This window comes from Athene noctua, chromosome 1, assembly GCF_965140245.1.
Source record: "Athene noctua chromosome 1, bAthNoc1.hap1.1, whole genome shotgun sequence".
Classification (NCBI taxonomy): domain Eukaryota; kingdom Metazoa; phylum Chordata; class Aves; order Strigiformes; family Strigidae; genus Athene; species Athene noctua.
In genome coordinates this window covers 147494500-147507886 of record NC_134037.1, presented here as the reverse complement: position 1 = coordinate 147507886, position 13387 = coordinate 147494500, and the positions used below count along the sequence as shown (strand labels likewise).

The 13387-nt window shown below is 40.0% G+C and overlaps 1 protein-coding gene across 3 annotated transcripts in view; it reads left to right on the top strand.

Moving 5' to 3' along the window:
- Window positions 1-11426, top strand: part of POU2F1 (POU class 2 homeobox 1) — a 108328-nt gene extending 96902 nt beyond the window's left edge. For all 3 annotated transcript variants that reach the window (XM_074900225.1, XM_074900216.1, XM_074900207.1), the window contains exons 10-16: window positions 1724-1865; window positions 3977-4122; window positions 4976-5155; window positions 7764-7869; window positions 8300-8645; window positions 9488-9576; window positions 10773-11426. In XM_074900225.1, the coding sequence (XP_074756326.1) occupies window positions 1724-1865; window positions 3977-4122; window positions 4976-5155; window positions 7764-7869; window positions 8300-8645; window positions 9488-9576; window positions 10773-11083 (1320 nt within the window). In that variant the 3' untranslated portion in view covers window positions 11084-11426. The remainder of the gene's footprint in view (window positions 1-1723; window positions 1866-3976; window positions 4123-4975; window positions 5156-7763; window positions 7870-8299; window positions 8646-9487; window positions 9577-10772) is intronic.
- Window positions 11427-13387: the final 1961 nt, after the last annotated feature.

Sequence of the window (13387 nt, the reverse complement as noted above, 5' to 3'; positions counted from 1 at the left end):
CACAACAATGATGTACCTTATAATCCGTTTCAGTTCAGTACTGGAGCTTCATTGGACCTACAGAGTGGTCCAATGATCAGATGTGTAAATGGTGCCTTTATTCTCTGTTCCATCCATCCTCTCAGTGGCCCACCCCAATATGTAAATTTCTTTGCCTACAGCTGAAATGCTGCCACCTTTTGGCATTGAAAGCTGTTGACAAGGAAATGGTTAACTATTCATTTTAAATCAGATGGCAAGTGTTAGTAAGAACAACATAAATACCAGAATTAAATTTAGTTGGGAGACTGGAGCAAATGTCATAACTCTTTCCTGCCAAGATATAAATCAACTTATCTCTAAAATGGTTTACATAGCCAGGTTTTCTTCTTTGTAAACCCAGCAGAACATCCATGTTACTTCTCTTGGAATGATTTATGAGTTTTAAAATGCATGAAATCCTGGCATATGGGTAGAGGTATAAATGTGAGTTCCCATGTGTTTCCTCGATGGAAGGGCATACAGACCAATTGTTCTGGTCCTCTTCTAGGAAGGAAATTATTTTCTTTATGCAACCTGCACAATTTACTAAGCTTACCAAAGGTTGTTTTCTTCCTCGCTTGTATGTGGCCACTCTGCATGCTATTAGTATACTTGTATCAAGCTGTGGTAGCGGATCTGACCTAAAACGAAAGAAAGCAAGCTTTATGCACAACCCAACTAACTCACTTGCAATTAAACTCCACTAACTGTGCTCAAGCTTTTCAATCTCTTCTTCTAGACTTTTCATACTTTTTGTGTTAAAAAATAAATATCTAAGTTAAACTACTTTAGACCAAATAGTGTACTTAAAAAAAAAAATTTGATTTTTTCAAAGGGCAGGACCTTCCAGCTTTAAAACAAAACAAGAAAACATTATGGTGTTTTTAATGGCCACAATAAAGATTGAGGGTTTTTTTCCTTTTCATACAAGACTTTTCAAGTGTAAACTACATAGATGTGTGTGTGTGTGTGTGTGTGTATAAAAGGGTAAGCAGAATGTCTGATAGCTAGCTAAAACTGAGTTTTGAAAAGCAATAACAGATATAAAGAGATGATCATCTGTCTGTAGATCTCCTGGATAGATTTTTGGCAGATGAGTAGTGGTAGTGAAGACTACAGTTAATAATTGTTTGAAATGGTTCAACTTCTTGTCCTCTTTGAAATATGGATCTGTGGGGAGAAGTTTGTTTTGAACCTCACAAGATACTAAAAATTCAGATAAGACTGATCTTGCATCTGTTTAAATGTGATACATGTTTGTAGACATCTTTTCAAGAGTGTTTTCTACTGATTTGAGAACATGAATTCACTGCATTTCAGCTTATTTGAACTTGTCTTCATTGTGAAATACGCAGATACTTAAATCTGCTTCTAAAGAGAGCTTGGCATTTACTTATTTTAAAGAACTAAGAAAAAAAATTACGAGTTAATATTAAATGGAATGTTCTGCTCAGTGATAATGCTAAGAAGACAAAGCATCAGGGGTTTCCTGGAAAGAGTTACATGGTTAAACTGACTGAGGTTTGACATTTCTTCATGATTATTTGCTTTAGCATGAAACTTGGTAGGGCCGAGCCAGTTTCTGTGAAACTGAAATCTCATGCAGCAGTGGAGTCACTAAGAGGACACAAGAATGCAACAGGATTCCTTGCTTTGGAAGTGCCTATGTTAGTGAATCCCTTTTTTCTCTTTCTTTGTCCAGGGTGATGTTGGGCTCGCTATGGGCAAACTCTATGGAAATGACTTCAGCCAAACTACCATCTCTCGCTTTGAAGCCTTGAACCTCAGCTTTAAGAACATGTGCAAGTTAAAGCCACTTCTGGAAAAGTGGCTCAATGATGCAGGTGAATGAGTCTGTGTATTTCTTCACCAGCCTACCAAAATCAGTAGGATTCTGAAAAACCCTGAAAAACTGCTTCATTTACGCCCTTATGGTTTTATGAAGCCAACAATCTTTGTAAATGTCCATGGGTGTATGAAAAGGGTCCATACTTGCATTTTCATGTGTCTATACACATCAGAAATCATTCTAATGTGAACTTTCAGAATTGTGTTCTGCAGCCAGTTGAATAATTGCATGGGGTGAGGTGTAATATGTCTCATGGTTTTCCTCCTTCATGTACGTTAATGCATATAACTTCTAATCCTCTTCTAGCTTTCTTTTTCAGATGTGTAGTAGTGAGTGGGTTGCATGGTTTTGTTGTTTCAGTAGGCAGAGCTTATTGCATTCATCTCCTCCCACACTCCTGTGTGCATTCTTTTCTTTGCTTTTCAAGGGTCTGTATAAACACTCTTTCTCCCCATAGGAAGAATTTTTTGTGGGTTAGGTTTTGCTTTTTCCTTCCAGAATTATTTTTTCCTGGGGCATAAGTTATTCATGATGCCAGTGTTGGTGGTGTTCTTTTCTTGTTTTCTTTCTTTTTTTCCACAAGCAAAAGGAGTTTGGATGGTAGTGCTAGGTGTTAGAATGGAAAGTGTTTAAGAGTGCTGTCGGCCAGCTTTTTCTTCCAAGTATACAATTGCATATAGTATAAAACTGATGGATCTGCTAAACAGATGGCAGGGACGGTGTGTGCCTTCCTATTTTTACCAAAATGAAGAGAGCTTTATGCTGGCGCCTACAGCATTCTCTAAAATTTTGAAAGTAATTGGATGCAGTGTTGAAAATTTGTCCTGCATTGAAACAAGGAAATGTCATTCTTGTGCTGACAAGGGTTATCTTTAGGTAATCTAGATCTGTGGTAAAAAACATGAAGATCTTCACACTGAGTGCTCTAGTCCATAGGCCAGTGGTCCATAGACCTTCCAGCAACACTGGATGAGTCCATAGTTTGTCATAGTTTGCTTTCCCTGCTAGCCTGAAGAAATACTTGGATTTGTTAAGGACTGTAAACTGCGTCAGGATCCTTCACATCCTGGAAGTTGGGAACCGTTGTCTTTGGCTCTCATTCAGTTTCATGAAAATCTTTGGAAGAAAGATTCAGATTACTTTAAAGGCTACTTTTAGGTAGAGCCAGGCAGGACAAGCATACCAATGATCCCTTCCATTACATTAAGTTGGAGTGTTGGAGAATTTATTGTTGCAGGACTCAGCTTATTCCAGGGGGTTTTCAGGATGGAGAGGGGTTTTGGCACATTTATGGGAGTCATTACTGAAAAAAAAATATATCTGTAAAATAATGGACTGAATGTACTTGCTCATCTGAGCCCACCAGAATGATCTTCAGCATTATGAACTTTGGCACCTGCTTATCACCCACAAACTCCAGTGCAATGAGGGATCTCCAGCCGCAATTAATCATTTTGTTTAAATTTCCTGCTGGAACCTGCCTGTTGGTTGTTTTGCACGTGTTCTCTCTTTGCTCTTCTGTAGAGCCAAAAAGACAGGCTTAGGGGTTGACAGCTAGAGACTTAGTGAAGCTAAGGAGGAGGAGCTGCTAGCTGCGTAGGCTGTTTGGTAGAACTGCATAGCACTGAGTATCTGCTAAGATCTTCAGGGAGAACAGATTGGACACCGTGAAGCTGGCTATGAACTTCCTCTTGCTCGAGTATATTGCAGAATGGGTAAAAGAAATTTCAGAATGCTCAGATTTTTTCGTAATTGCATGTGACTTACAGCTGTGGCTCATGGATATCAGTTACTGCTTTTTTTCTTTAAACTGTGACGTGCAGTGAATGAGTGCAGGGTGGAACGATATAAGGGAGACAAACTTTGTATAGGTATTATAAAAGGGATACTGCAGTAGCATACAGGAGCAGAGTGCCCTCTGGGCTTACTTGTAGCTTATAAGTTTCAAGTATATGTTGTAATTTACAAGTACAATGATTAATGCATGCGATCTCCAGAAATCTCTATGTATCTGGAGTAGATGCAGAGTGGGTCTTACCATACCTTGCATTAGATTGCACTGCATTCAAATAAAATCTCCTGATTTATGTTACTTTCTTTTTTCAGAAAACTACTCACCCGATTCAGCTCTCTCCAGCCCAAGTGCCCTGAATTCTCCAGGGCTGGGGGTCGAAGGCTTGAACCGTAGGAGGAAGAAACGCACCAGCATAGAGACCAACATACGTGTGGCCTTAGAGAAGAGTTTCCTGGAGGTCAGTGATTCTGTTGCTCTGCTCAGCCTATAACGAAATGAAGAAGCTTTGCTTAACAATTGTATTTGTTAGAGTGAACCCATTATTGTGCTATTTAGGAAAATGTTTGTACTAAACAAGGTGAATACAAAGGCTGTGCCAAGAAGCATGTATCAACATCTACTTCACGTTAAAAAAACCCCAACAAACACACACAAAACCCCTCAAAAAACCTCGTTGGTTCTTGCAGTTCGCTGACTTTGTGATTTCGCATTCCAAGATACTGAGCCATAGATCTAAGCTTGATATTCTGCACATCAGAAAGAAGAAAAAAAGATTACCCTTTCTGAGGATGGATAAATGGGGTGACAGTCTAAACATACATAATGTGAGTTTTTTAGCTGGCCTTATGTTACTCTTGTTAGGCACTTTGTGCAGCTGTATGGGCAGATAGCCTATGTTCAATCTACCTGTCTTTCATTATAGGTCTAGACAACATGGGGTTCATTTGGCTGTTGCTATGGTTAATCTCTCCTATTCCTTTTTGAGAGATGCTGAACGAAAGATTTCCTTATCACAGTGTAGATTTCCTTGAGGGATTAACTCACAAGTCAGATCCCTTCTCTCAGAAAGAAGCACATGAGCTTAGTCTTCATCACCCATCTCTGAGGAACACAGCTTGCTATTGGTAGAAACGTTCCTGTAACTAGGAAGATGGAGGGCAGAAGTACTTATGGTCTGTCTCTACTGTACCGCTGGCCAGATTCTGGATATAAATGGCATATCTAGATTTCTGCCTAGTGAAGAAACAGCTATAATATAAAACTTCAGGAGGTAGTTTCACAGCTTTTCAAGTACTGTTTCCTTTTCTCAGAACCAAAAGCCTACCTCGGATGAGATCACCATGATAGCTGACCAGCTAAACATGGAGAAGGAGGTGATCCGCGTTTGGTTCTGTAACCGGCGCCAGAAGGAGAAAAGGATCAACCCACCCAGCAGTGGTGGAACCAGCAGCTCGCCCATCAAAGCAATTTTCCCTTGCCCAACCTCACTGGTAAGAATCAAGCAACTGTGTTGACAAAGATGACTGGAAGAGATAGTGCAACTGTGGAAGTTGCACATGCTATACCTTGTTTGTACAGCAGACTTGTTCTCACAAAGTTATCTTTTACTGGCATTTTAAATATCCTACTTGCATACTATCTAAGAGAGATAATGCTTACAAGTCAGGCAGTAGTTGGGCCTTCAGTTTGTGTGTTTTATTTAGTCAGCTGGTGAGTAAATATTCCGACAAGCAAAATTGCAGTTGGGGCTATTGCTTTGAACATATGCCAGATAGTAACTCCCGTTCGTATCTGGACTTTTTTTGTAAAATAATAGTAATAAAAAAAATGCTTAACAGCTCTACTCCTCCCCTCTTCTTCTGGCTGCTCTGGTAAGTAGATGTGCAGCAGTAAAATGTATCATTTGGAGACTTAAGTCTCACAAACCGAGTGACACTGTTGTTGGCACTTAGGAATGATTTATATAAAAAAAGACATGGAACAAAGGAACATTTAGCTAATACTCATGTAATTAATTTCCCACACTTGTATTTGCCTCAGGTAAACACAAACTTCATGAAAATAAGAGTAACAAAACACATGCATCAAGGTTCCTTCAGCTCCTTTGCTACCAATGTCCATGGAGGTCTGTTTTCATAAATAGAAACAGTAGCTATTAGATTTCATAGTAGCTATGCTAATAGGAATGTGGTGGAATTTATGTAGCCTGTAGCTGTCCTTTTGTAGTATTTATTCCACCCTCATCACTGTAGTAGCTAATATTTTCCAGTACTTCATTAAACCATTGATTTTGGTGATATGTCATTCTTTTCCCCCATTCTTGTTTCAGGATGTGTGCATGCAGCCTTTTGTTTCAGGGGAAGGGATGTGTTAAATGTACTTAGTCTTTTAAAAGTTTTTCTACTTCCCCCCCCCCCCCAATTTGGAAAGCAAGGTTGCATGTCTTGCTACCAAAGCAGAACATAGTGAGGTTGGTGATAGTGTGTTTAAGTAACCATGCAAGTTTAGACTGTAACTTAAGAAATCTTTCCTACATAATTTTCCATTTTATTATAAACGGCCATTGTATGTAAGAAATTGAGGTGTTAACCACAGTCTGCATTTTTTCAGTGATGTTTCACTAAGCATTTTCACTCATTGTAAGCCATTCTTTAGACTGTGCTACCACTCAAATAGATGTTCCAGGCCTGCTGCCCCCAGCCTTCACTGGCTATGTGCTTTGTTGGTTCCTTGTGTCAGCTCTGGAGATTATGTGTCTGTAGGATGATTGGGCTTTGTTACTAGTTTGACTGCAAATTAACTGTGTGAAGAAGAATGATGAATTTTCAGTAGGGCCAGATAACCAGTCGGACTTACAGCCTGTCTGCACAAGTGCTAGGGCTCTGAGACAGAATTGGAGAGGAATGCTCTTTTTGGTGGCAGCCTAGTTTTGCGTTGGCTCAAGTCAGTGATTGTAACCATAAGGTTAGCTGTATGTATTCTAGGTCGTTCACTGTCCTTAAATATGGATTGTGACCTTGGCCTTAACTGTTCGGTGGACACATGACGGATACGATGTCTGGGCTGCATTAGTGGGAAGCGTACTATGTATCTAGCTCTTCTTTATTTCATATGCTATTTGAGATGGGCAGAAAGCTTTTAGATCTGTCCCAGTTGCCCCAGTCTTGTTTAAAATGCATGAAGCATTTGACTTCCTATAAAAGGATATGCAGCATGAGAGAGATTTCTCTGATAATAAACTTTAAGGTAAGAAAGGGGAAAGGAGGAAGGTTTTAGCCTGTATCCGTGTCTATGTTCTCTTGGGCAATTTTAAAGGATTCATTTCTCTCATTGATGTATAACAGCCTTCAAATACTACTGTTGGACACCATTTCTTGTCCATAAATGTCCTTTTTCTCCTTATATTTCATTTTTTCTCATAAGCTAGTTCCTTCAGACTTAAATCTTTGGTGTTTTTTATCTGTAATGTCTTCAGTGTATTGTAGCATTCTTGTAATTAGCTGTCCACAAGTAAAATTAGCCAATGCCATTTGAGTGTTTTAAAATTTAGAGATCCTTCCTCTGGCACAAGGAAACTTATCAAAGTAGAGCTTATATTTTGGTTGAGTAAAAGCGAAATGTTACTCTGTTTATCTATGGAAACGTTACCCTAAAAACCTTTGGTGATGCTGGCGCATTTAAATAATTTTATCAGATAAGGAGATTTGGAGCAGAAAAGATGTTTAAACGAGAAAAAATCCCATGCAGAAATATATTTTGTAACTCTTTCTGGAAGAGTAACTCTATTAAAATAAGGTGTGGTCTTTGGGGGAGACAGTGGGAGGGCTAACTTGCAGTCCTGAGACAGTGTGAATGTAATGGATATTACCTCCCTTCAAATACTGAATGATAAAGAATAAAGATACTGCTGGTAGTTAGAGAAGGTACTAGGATTGGTCCACTGAATGATAAAGTAATGGAGTTACAAAAAAGCTAGCTTATATGCGGTATTCTCCCTGGTACTTCTTCAGCTGAGGATGAGAAGAAAGAAATCAAAGTCTACTAGCCAACTTTTTGTCTTTTAACAGTTGAGCAGTTGTATTCATTTTTGACCTCCAGGTGGCAACCACGCCAAGCCTTGTGACTAGCAGTGCAGCTACAACCCTGACTGTCAATCCTGTGCTCCCTCTGACCAGTCCTGCTGTAACTAGTCTGTCAGTCACAGGTAAGGGCAGATTTGTCTTTCCCCACATTAACCCTTACCATTTTCCCCGTCTAAACTCTTCAGAAGGTCATTCAGTATTGTATTGATCACTGGTATCCCAGGACTTCCTTGTCGCTGTTCCTTGTTACTCCACCAGGCAACTTCAGTATTTGTGACTGTTCAGTTGACTTTTCTGGGGTTAAAATCACAGGTGATGCTGAAATGAAATATACTATATTCCATTGTTAGCTTCTGGAGCAACTCAGCCTCCTGTTGGGAACTATCATTTCCTTGTAGTCTGAGCTTCTTATTTGGACTCTTGGTGCTTCTTGGTCCTCCAGAAATAAGTGTTTGTCTCTCAGTTGGATGTGCAGTTCAGTTCAGGTGGGTGATGGTTTCTGTTCAGTCGTATCTGTGTTTTGTACTGATCTAACCAGAATCAATCTTCTAGGCACAACAGAAACCACCTCCAACAACACGGCAACAGTGATTTCAACAGCACCTCCAGCTTCTTCAGCAGTGACATCACCCTCCCTGAGTCCTTCTCCTTCTGCCTCAGCCTCCATTTCAGAGGCATCCAGTGCCAGTGAGACCAGCACAACACAGACAACCTCCACTCCCTTGTCCTCCCCTCTTGGGACCAGCCAGGTGATGGTAACGGCATCAGGGTTGCAAACAGCGGCAGCAGCTGCGTTACAAGGAGCTGCACAGTTGCCTGCAAATGCAAGTCTTGCTGCCATGGCTGCTGCAGCAGGACTAAACCCAGGCTTGATGGCATCCTCGCAGTTTGCAGCTGGGTAAGGATGAATTTTTCACAGCCTTTTAGGTGAGATGACAGAAAAGGGAAGGAGAATTCTTGGGATAAATTGCTTTTATGTATCACTGTTTTCTGGTAGTTCACTTGGTGATTCTAGTGTCACTTATCTCATATTCTGAAGGTTTACTTACAGATGGTAATTGGCCATTCCCATCAATATACACAAATACTGTTTTCATTTTACAGATTAAAAAGCTGTCTTGCAATAATGTTGTTATTTGATGTCATCCATCCCACTGCAGAGCTTAAGAGCTGCAATTTACCAGTAAATCATAGACTCAGTTCTACTAATTGTAAAATGGAGAGCTAACCTAGACCCACCCCACACCTCTGTTCATTTCTCCATCACGAGCAAGAAGCTGTTACAGATGCATGATGATGTATTGTTGAAGCTTTATTTTTAAAAAATGTTGCTCTGAGAGATGAGTCTTTGTTTCTGCAGTTTCTCTTGATTTACATCTTTCTTATCTGAATTTGGGAGATGATGATAGCTCTCTAACAAGTGACAGTTTCCCCAAAATACAAGAATTTTTTTACAGCAACAATCAGTACAAGTCATGTATTTACAGTGCCTGTACTTCAGGCATGTTGCTAATCACACAACTGAAAGGCAACCTCTACTCAAGGCATCATGAAGGAGAAACTGAAATAAGCTAAAATTAGCCCTTAATCTCTGGTCTTTCCTCCCTCCCCGCCCCCCCACCTCCCCCTTATTTTTTATTTTAAATATGATGGTGTACTTCTGAACAGTGACAACATTTTCTTAAAAGTAACACTCCTTCCCTTTGTTTTTGTTTCTTCCACGATCTTGCTTCCTTGCAGAGGTGCCTTACTCAGCCTCAATCCAGGGACATTAGGTGGTGCTCTCAGCCCGGCCCTGATGAGCAACAGTACACTGGCAACTATTCAAGGTCAGTAGTGTTCCTTTTACTGCATGACTGTAACACAACTTCAGTTCGCGTGCTTTGTTTTTCTCTACCAAAAAAGAACACTGAGTCCTCAGCACTGGACATAAACATTATAGGAGTAAAGGTTTTACAAAATTTAAATGTGCAAATACTTTTTATGTATCACAGAGATAAGGGCAGGTACAGCTTCAGAAAAGGGATTAGAACTGTGTATGATCTTGTAGTGATATACAGGAGGCATTTAAGATATTGAATGATATCTGAATCTGGAATTTATTTTGTTATCCTCCTCCCATTGGTGTGTAGCTCCAGCAGGTTAGAGATTTGCTTTTTGTAGCTCTTCTAGCATAAGCTTGAGCAGAGTTGTGCTGTTTTGAGGTCTGTTAGGAGGGCAGTTTCAAGCAAGACTTCATCATGAATTCTTGTCTTCATATGTATTTAAAAAGAACCCACAACAAACAGCCTACCTCCTAAAGTCCTTATGTAAAACTTGAAATCCATAAATCCTTATTCAGAGGAGTAAAGATTTATATTGGAAGTGCCATGCAGCTAGAAATTTCTACTAACTTTAGCAAGAATTGTTCTCAGTTCATAGTTTGTCATCTGTAAAAACTAGATAGTACAAGTGCCTAAAGAGCTAGCTAACCCATATTCAAATATCCTGTAAACTAGCTTAACGAATCTTGTTCCCAGGGTACAAGAAAGTACCATTTCATGAAGTGTCACAGATAAATAAATTTAGGAGATCATATTCTAAGGCAGACTGAAACCCTGCAGACCGGTGAAAGTAAGTTGTAACAGTGGCTATATGTCAACATTTCAAGTGTTACACTCGGGGTTACATCTTGTGATAGCTGTCATTTCATGTGAACACTCATCTCAACCCTTTCCAGTACAGGTTGCCTGAATGTACAGGTTTCCTGAGGCAGGAAACATAGACCGGTATTGCATGTAAAGATCTGAGGAAACGTATGATGGAATTTGTTTAGGAGCAGACAACAGAGGCATTTTAGTACCTGCAAGGTCTCATCCACTCATTTTTTTTTTAAAAACAACCTACGATGAGATGACTGTTGTTAGTGGTGTAGAGAGCACACATATCAGAGAAAGGAAAACACAGCGACCAGTTGCTTTTAGGCACATTTTGCATTATTGCTTACTGTTAATGTTATCTCCTCCCTGCTCAATTTTTCCCTTAGCTCTTGCATCTGGTGGCTCTCTTCCAATAACATCACTGGATGCAACTGGAAACTTGGTGTTTGCCAATGCTGGAGGTACTCCTAACATCGTAACTGCCCCTCTGTTCCTGAACCCTCAGAACCTTTCTCTGCTCACCAGCAACCCGGTTAGCTTGGTCTCTGCAGCTGCAGCCTCCGCAGGGGCCTCTGGACCAGTCGCCAGCCTTCACGCCACCTCCACCTCAGCCGAGTCCATCCAGAACTCTCTCCTCACGGTGGCCTCTGCGAGCGGGGCCACGTCCACCACCACTACTGCCTCCAAGGCACAGTGAGCCGGGCTGAGCTGTGCTGCCAGCAGCCTGTTTCACTGTGCGGTGGGATTGGCTGCCAGCGGGGTTTATAAACTGAAAGTGTGATGGGCATCCTCTCACCGTGTTGCTGGGGACAAGGGAGAGAAGGAAAAATAGAAAAAACAAAAGCAAAACAGGAAGGATTTAAAGCTGGGACAGACATTTGCCTAATTTTATAATAAACACTGTCTTTTCAGGATCGCTTCATGGATCGGAGAACTTTCTAACCAAAAATGTAAAAAAAACAAAAAACAGAAAAACAAAAAACCACAAAAAAATTGAAAGGACTACTTATCATTTCCAGCAGTCACAATGACAAGTTAAGGTGGGTTATCAACTCAAACATGGGAAGGGGATTTCTTGTTTCTTTCTGGTCTAAATATCTTTCTTTTTTAATTATCATTTTATAGGTCTGTTGTACAGGCCATTATGTCATACAAGGTGTTTATAATCGTATCAATCGTGTTGGGGGTTCCTTTCTTAACTGGTACAATTTAGGCAGGCCTGTATTACTGGTGTATCTCTATTATTATTATTATGATTATTATTATTATTATTTTTATATATATAGTTTGGACGCGTTTGTCTTTTGCTCCTGGATTATTTTCAGCGAGCTCCCACACCATGGGGGGAGGGCGGGAGGGTGGAGAGGAAGAATGGAGCACAAATAGACTTTCTGTCCTAATCTTCTGGGAATGTTCTGAACGGTTTCCTCATCCTTGAATTTGTCTAATGGTTGCTTGTAGGGGTCAGAAGAATTTCTCTTCATCATTTGTGCAGGAAGCTCAGTGTAGCAGTAGAGATCATTGTGTGCAAATTCCCCGGCTGGTCTATGCTTTTTAAGCAGATGTAGCAATTAGTTCCAAACTACAGTTCTCCTTCTCTCAATTATTTAGAGAAAATGGCCAAATTCTGCTCTTAGCTTTGTGTGCATGGTTCCTTTTTACTTCAGAGAGTGGGATTTGACCTCCTGAGTCTAGACTGTGTGACATACCAATGACTCTTCTGTTCTGTTGATTTGATTTTGCTGTTGAGAGCATATACAAATATTTTTAAAATGTCAAGTTACCCAAGTTGATTGGCAGCATGTAAAACAGCATTTACAATCCTACATTCCTGACACGTGAATTGATACAGGATTTCAAAAGGTCACATTCTCCCTATTCATAGCAATACTCCTTTAATTTTGACGTTTCCAACGTATTTAGAAAAACTTTCTAGTAGAAAAGTGCTTCTGGCTGCAAAACACAGAAGCCAACGATATGAGAACAGAAGTTACCGTTGTTTATGCCAACACAGTAGAGCTGACTCTGGGGCTTTGCACATACTTGGGTGATCTCGTGTAGTCTCTGAGCTGTGATGCTGCTAGCTATCTAAAAATGGCAATAAGCATTTCTGACCAGAGCGTCGGGGCTTGCCTGCCACTATAACTGTCTTTTCAAGGTTGATTCTGATCCATGTAGCAAAGGATGTTTATGTGGATAAGGAAGAGTAACGAACTGTACAGAAGTTAGATCTGTATATTCTTAAATATACAATCTAGTATCTGAACCAAAAAAAAAAATTTTAAAAAGAGAAGACTGGATCACTGCAATGCAGTTCACTTTGAACTTTCCATTCCTGATGGATTTAAAGGTTTCTGCCATGTGTATAAAACTGAATTACTTTTAGCTAGCGAGGGTATTAGAAGAGTCCCTTTCCCTCCCACCCGCTTTTCTTTTGTCACCAGAGTGTCCTAAAATAATGAGCTGATGCAGCTATGTTCATTTTGTTGATGATTCAGGGGGATCCTGGAGCTTCTCATCCAAGATCCAGAAGGCAGCAACTTTAAACTCTACATGTGCTTTGGTTTGTGACCTGAGCACGTGGGATTTGCGTTTGCACTCAAGTGGCAGAACCCCTTATCTCTCCCCCACCGCCATGTTTTTGCTCTGTTCATCTCTAACTCTCCACCTTCCCATTTTACTGAATATTTAAACTGATTATCCCTAAAACTTCAAAACTAGTGAACTGCGAGCAGGGAAACTAACAAATGTCCGTCCACCGTTTCTAATGTGTTTTTGATTTTTTTATGTTTTATTTTTTTAAAACTAAGCTTGAACCAAAGTCAATTTTTAGCAAGCTGCTGTACTAATGGACTAGTTTGTATAAGTGCAGTTCAGATGCAGAGAGGCGATAGATGCTACTGACAATTTCTTTTTCATTTGTCTTTTGTTTTTATTAATTTTATATAAAAGTTGCTGCTTGTTTTTAATATTTTTTTTTTTTGGTTGGTAATTTGTGTTA